This window comes from Felis catus, chromosome D2 (assembly GCF_018350175.1).
Source record: "Felis catus isolate Fca126 chromosome D2, F.catus_Fca126_mat1.0, whole genome shotgun sequence".
NCBI classification, from domain to species: Eukaryota; Metazoa; Chordata; class Mammalia; order Carnivora; family Felidae; genus Felis; species Felis catus.
This window is the reverse complement of record NC_058378.1, coordinates 23,080,414-23,087,026: the sequence shown is the minus strand read 5'-3', so window position 1 is coordinate 23,087,026 and position 6,613 is coordinate 23,080,414. Positions and strand designations below refer to the sequence as shown.

Below are 6,613 nucleotides of genomic sequence, written 5' to 3'. Positions count from 1 at the left end.
TGCACTTGCCCTCTCTCTCTCCCTCAAAAATAAATAAATATTTTAAAAACCAAAACAAAACTCAGAGCAGGTGTCTCCTCCAGGAGGCCTTTTCTGACTCACCAAGCTGAATAAAGTGTCCCTCCTTTGCTCACTGAAACTCACTATTCATGATTCTCACTATACCTAGGGTGTTGAGTTAGTGACATGATTCCTTTGTTACTTCATCTATACGTTCCCTTTGGCATGTGTCTAGTTACTGTCTGTCAACAAATGACAATGGCAACCCAGTATTCTTATGAAGGTTGATAATTTCTTTTTTAATATTTTTTAAATTTTTTGATATTTAGTTTTGAGAGACAAAGAGTGAGAGGGGGAGGGGCAGAGAGACAGGGAGACACAGAATCCAAAGCAGGCTCCTGGCTATAATCTGTCAGCACAGAGCCAGATGCGGGGCTCAAACTCATGAACAGTGAGATCATGACCTGAGCCAAAGTCAGACGCTTAACCAACTGAGCCCCCCAGGCACTCCTCTTTTTTAATGTTAATAATACCAACCCCTTATTTAACAGGTGCCCACTTTGTACCAAACACCATTCAAGGTCCCTTAAATACATTACCTTTTCGCCTCTTCACAAAATTTTTGCGAAGTAGGGATTATTATCCCTATTTTATTTATGAGGAAATGGAGGCTTGTAGGGGTTACAAAACTTGCCCCAGTGTCTCAGAACTAATGGGAACCAGCAGCAGAACTTAACTGTCTGATCCAAAGTCTACCCTCTTTCCACCTGAGCATGCCTCTTCTCCACTATCATTATTATGATGATCAATCTCCCTAAATATGCACACTATACACATTTGAAGGTGGTTTTGTTTTAGCATGTTTATATACGTTATTACTTGCCTTGGAAGGAAATGTTTCTTAGTCTCCTTTTCCATCTGCATGCCATAAAAAAATTATCTGTAAGGTATTGCTCATATAAACTAAGAGCTAACTTGATTTAAAACCAGAATCTCATTGTCCTGAAAGAGCCCAAATTATAATTCAAGATCTGGCTTATAGCCTATTTCACAGATGGAAAAATGGAGACACAAGGACACAAAATAATTGCTGGAGTCAAATAAGGCACTGCCTCAATCGGGCTCAGGCTTCCTTTTGGCAGGGAGACAACATGTGTTTGGAAAGAGTATGGACCATGTAGCCCAACAATGCAAGATTCAAATATGGGCTCTGTCACTTGAATATGTGACCTCAGGCAAATTTTCTACCTTCTTTGAAGGTGTTTCCTCATTTGCAAATGAAATAAAGATACCTACCTTGTAGATGCGTTGTGACTATTGGAGATGAATAATGGAAGGTACCTAATATAGTGCCTGACAGAGTGAGTGCTAATGAAATGTTAGTTCTCTCTCTCTGTCACAGGCTAGCCTTTTCCTAGAGCACACATTGCTTTCTACAGGGCGATGGTCTTTTACCCTTCTTGACACCCACATAAATTTCACACTGGAAAAATCTAGAGCTGAGTGCGCATGAAGCCAAGTCCATCCTAAAGGGTTTTTTTTTTAATGTAAAGGAAGAAAAAGTAAAAAGTGCTGAGCCAATATTTCTACTATTCAATCATTAAATATTAATCGATGTCAATGCATTTGAGGAAGCCTTTAGCTGTGACAGGTGAGCTGAAAGTAGAAATTCTGATTTAACGAGGCCTTCCGGCCGCTTTGGCAAAATGTCAGGGTGCAGGGTGTGGTGGAGAATAATTAACTGATAAACAACCTCCCGAAAAAGATCAGGAACTAGGAAATTGAGGACAAAGACAAGGCTTCTCTTATTTTCTCCAAAACATTTTTTCTCATGGGATCTTTCAGTCCTTTCTGAATCAACCCTGATTCAGTACCCCCTAAGTCGGAATGCCCTTAACTGTTTTTGTTTAGACGGGGCTATGAAATGATTAGGCTGTTGAAATGATGAATCAGGGAGCACTGCAGGATTTTTCACAGTCTCTCTGAACAATGCCCCATATCACATTTACACTGACAGGCTGTATTTTTATATTTGACATGTGAGAGGAACATGGAAAATAACACACTGACAGCGCCTTAGATACCAGTCATACATCTTCCTAACACAGATTGATGGGTGGAAAAGAATATTATTTAGTGAGCCCTTCTTAAGCTCTCCAAGGAAAATATATAGATCCACCAGTGGATTGACTTGAAACTCATATTAACATTCCTTACGAGCAAGAAACAGAAAAACAACCACCATCCATTTCTGCACCACCAAACAGATCAGAAAAATTAGCAGAAACCAATGCAGTACTTGTACATTTCTCACTGATGGGTCATGCTTTGTTCCTCCCCAGCCCAGCAATCTGAGTAGGTGGAATTTCTCCATCGAGGCACATTGGTCTTTCTCAATTTCAAACCAAAGGTGAAAGATAAGCTGGTAGGAAAATTGAAGCCACAGCTTTAGCTGCTCAGGGAACCAACCTGAAACAGAAAAAAAACTGAGAAGGACTATCCCAGGCTAACTGCATGCCTATGGAGAGACCATAGAACCATGTGGGAGTGTGGCTGCTACATTCTAGGAGATGTAGAATAAGAAAAAGAAGGAAAAGAAGAAAGTATGCCCTTTATAGTATGCCCTTTATAGTGGATGCTGTACTCTCCCTCCAGGAAGACAAGATTTATTCCCACAGTTGCTGGGAATACTGTTGGTGACCACACTCTCAGACGCCAGCCGTCTTCCAGAAGACCCTCTGCTAAAGAGAGCTGTCTCACCAGACAGTAGGCTGTCTCATGGAGCTGCCCAAATCCAGGGACTGGTCAGTACAGAAATATAAGGGCCTGGCCTCTGATCCCCAAAAGGAACAACTATGGAAGGTCGGTTGTCCCAGCTTCAGAGCCCCAAGAGTTAGCTAAGATCTGCATTAGGACTACATCACAGTCTAAACTCATCCTACGTCCAATCCTGCTTCCTTCCATTTGCTTATGCAGGTGTCAGTCCCATGAATATTCCATAATTCCCTACATGCTAATCTCCATCTCAGAGTCTGTTTCCAGGAATACCCAAACTGCAATACTCCCTTCATTTCCCACTTCAATAATATACCATGTAACTTAAATATCCCAATGAATAAAATCCTATGATTCTTTCAGAAATGTGCATGTATAATCAACCAAATCATTTTGAAACCCAAGTCACAGTCATTCCAATTCTCACGGTGGAAAAGAAAAACAGAGAAAGACGGGCACCTGGATGGCTCAGTTAGCTGAGCATCCAACTCTTGATTTCGGCACAGGTCATGATCCCAGGGTTGGGATCAAGCCCTGCATCCAGCTCCACACTGAATGTGGAGCCTGCTTGGGATTCTGTCTCTACCTCTCTCTCTGCCTCTTCCCAATGTTCTCTTTCTCTCTCTCTCTGTTTCTAAATAAATAAGTAAATAAATAAATAACCAGAACAAATCAGAGAAAGATAAGCACCATCTTGTGGAAGGACCTGCCACTCTAAGTTTCAAGTTTCTCTCTTTGTTTTTCATGTGTTTGTTTCTTTTTCATTCTATGTTTAAATGGCAAAAGCAGGTAAAGAAAAACATCCAGAAATTCTAATACCAAAACAGAAATAGGTGAGAGAGATCTTTTTCCTGTTGTAGATGATACTAAAAAGCCAAGAAGCAGGGATCTGGATCACTGATTCTTAGGATCGCAGAGTACCTGACACTCCAGTTTCTAAGAGCAAACAATGGGATATGAAGACTTTCACTGAGCAGTTTACTGATTTTGAAGCGAAGGCAAAGGGAACCAGACACATGTTTAGAATCTCACAGCAAGTTTTTAGCATTTGGCTCCAACTAAGAGCACTGAGTCATTGGCTGCCCCAGGGCTTCATCTACTTTTCCTCATTTTTTTCCTGCCCTTCTCTGTTCTCCATTTGCTTCCTTTGCTCTTGCTTCTTCCTCTTTGGTTCTCTTTCCCATTTCCTCTCCCTCCCACTTCGCTGGACATTTTTATTGACTGGAGCTTCAATAGTAGTTGCATCACACAGATTGCTTTTTCTGTAGTAAAGCCCTGATTTGGAAGGGAAAAAGAAGAACTTTTCATCTCTGTGTGCAAATGTGATTCAAATATGGTGAACTAATTTATTCTGTAAAACTTAATTAAAACCAATAAAAAAGGAGACAACTCTGGAGGGAGCAGTAACTCCCTTGGCAGGACTTGGGTGAGACTTCATTCAGTTGGGACTTTTTAAATCTTAGCATTTGATTTGGCCCCATGATTTTCAGAGGACTTGGTTTGGTTTTATGTGCTACTAAAGTGCTTTTACGTATTTAATGGTTTACTCCAATTGGGTAAAAGTTTTGTTAGGTTTTCTCTAAAGTTTCCCACAGGAAAGCCTTGGTTTTTTTATTTGTGACTGGAATATTTTGTGGCTTTAGAAATTATCAGGAAATTTTTTTTAAAAAAATTCTACTTTTGAAGTTTTCCAGATGCACACAAGTGTATTTTCACATATCTTACATTACATACCTCGTTGTGAAGTGATGTTGTCTGAAAGTATGAATAAATAATGTCAGAGTGGAACTTGCAGGAATAGTGACTTCATGCTGAGATTCCCATTACATGTTAAGCTTCTTGATTGTAGAACTCCATCTCCAACACTTTTTAAACGACCTACACCAAACAGAGAAATAGAGTACACATGGATGGAGAGAAGGAGGGAAGAAGGGAAGGAAGGAAGGAAGGAAGGAAGGAAGGAAGGAAGGAAGGAAGGAAGGAAGGAATCCATCAATTCCAAAGTGTTGGGATACATTTACCTATATTCTCCCTGCTGGAATCAGAATTAAAGGGAGGGCAAGAGCTGCTCAGAGCACTAGCCCCATCTAAGAATAGAGGAAGACTTCTAAGTATGGAATCCCAATGAAATCTCATACCCGGCACCAAACTTTGCCAAGGTGGGTGCTCAGTAACCCTTGGATAAATTGAATTGTTACATCCTTTTGATCAAAGTTTGCCTCAAGGGCACTACAAAAGGAGTGCCAATGGTGATTATTTCCAGTATTTTGTTATGAAAATTTCCAACATATAGAAAAATTTTTATAATTTTTCATGGAACACCCCTGTACCTATAACCTAGATTCTACCATTAATTAACATTTCACTCAACTTATCACAACTCTATCTATCCATCCCTATATTCATCCAACACTCATATTATTTTTTTTTCTGGGTATAGTATACTTATAGATGGTACATGACAAGTAGGGCTCCCCAAGCCCCTCCCCTTCTTCAGGGGGTCTGTGATGGAAACTGTGTAGAGCTTGGGGGATTCTCAGTATGTTGGGGGGGTGAGTTGGGGCAAAGATTCTCCAGCAGCTGAGGCACTGTCTCTTCCTCTTTCGCTCCCTCGGGCTGGTGGTCCAGGGGACTCATACTCCTTGGAGACCATGTGGACCATAAGGTCCACCACCCAGTTGCTGTAGCCAAATTCATTGTCATAATAGGAAATTTGCTTGACAAAGTGGTCATTGAGAGCAAAGCCTGCTCCAGCATCAAAAGTGTAAGAGTGGGTATCAATGTTAAAGTCACAGGAGACAAAGTGGTCCTCAGTGTTACCCAGGGTGCACTTGAGGGGGCCCTCTAATGCCTGTTTCACCACCTTCTTGATGTCATTGTACTTGTCAGTTTTCTTTAGGCTGCAGATCATACCTACAATTGACACATTGGGAATCGGGACACAGAAGGCCATGCCAGTGGGCTTCCTATTTATCTCAGGGATGACCTTGCCTATAGCCTTGGCAGCACCAGAAGAAGTAGGGAGAATGTTCTGGGTAGCTCCTTGGCCGTGGTGACACAGCTTCCCAGAGAGGTCGTCCATGGTCTCCTGGGTGGCAGTGATGGCATAGACCGTGGTCATGGGTCCCTCCACGATGCCAAAGTTGTCATGGATGACCTTGGCCAGAGGGGCCAAGCAGTTGGTGTTGCAAGAGGTATTGCCAACAATCTTGAGAGAGTTGTAATACTTCTCATAGTTCATGCCCATCGCAAACATGGGGGTACCAGAAGAATGAGTGGAGATGATAACCCTTCAAGTGAGCCCCAGCCTCCTCCATGGTGGTGAAGACCCGAGTGGACTCCACAACATACTCAGCACCAGCATCACCCATTTGATGTTGGTGTGATCTTTCTTCTGGAAGATGGAGATGGGCTTTCCATTGATGACAAGTTTCCCATTCTCAACCTTGACTGTACCATTTAATTTGCTGTGGGTAGGATCACACTGGAACATGTAGACCATGTAGGTGAGGTCAATGAAAGGGTCATTGATGGCAACAATATCCACTTTTCCAGAGTTAAAAGCATCCCTGGTAATTAGGTGCCCAATACAGCCAAATCTGTTTACTCTAACTTTCACCATCGTGTATTGGGGACACAGCTGGCACTACACCAGAAGATGTGATTGTTGAACAGGGAGAAGCAGAGAGGTAACTCATATTATTTTTATGCATTTCAAATTAAATTGCAGGCATTGATATCCTTTTCCATAAATACTTTAGTATACATATCATTAGAATTCAATATTTGTTTCCAGTCTTTTCCTTTGAAATAAAATGATCATTCACTAAAGTTTGAC

The 6,613-nt window shown here is 41.4% G+C and overlaps 1 protein-coding gene across 1 annotated transcript; it reads right to left on the bottom strand.

Moving 5' to 3' along the window:
* Positions 1–5,311: 5,311 nt before the first annotated feature.
* LOC101084319 (glyceraldehyde-3-phosphate dehydrogenase-like) lies at positions 5,312–6,400 on the bottom strand. The gene is given in 3 exon segments (XM_011287405.2): positions 5,312–6,062; positions 6,064–6,142; positions 6,145–6,400. Coding segments are annotated over 3 exon segments (1,083 nt in total). The 5' UTR covers positions 6,398–6,400.
* Between the last annotated feature and the right edge of the window lie 213 nt (positions 6,401–6,613).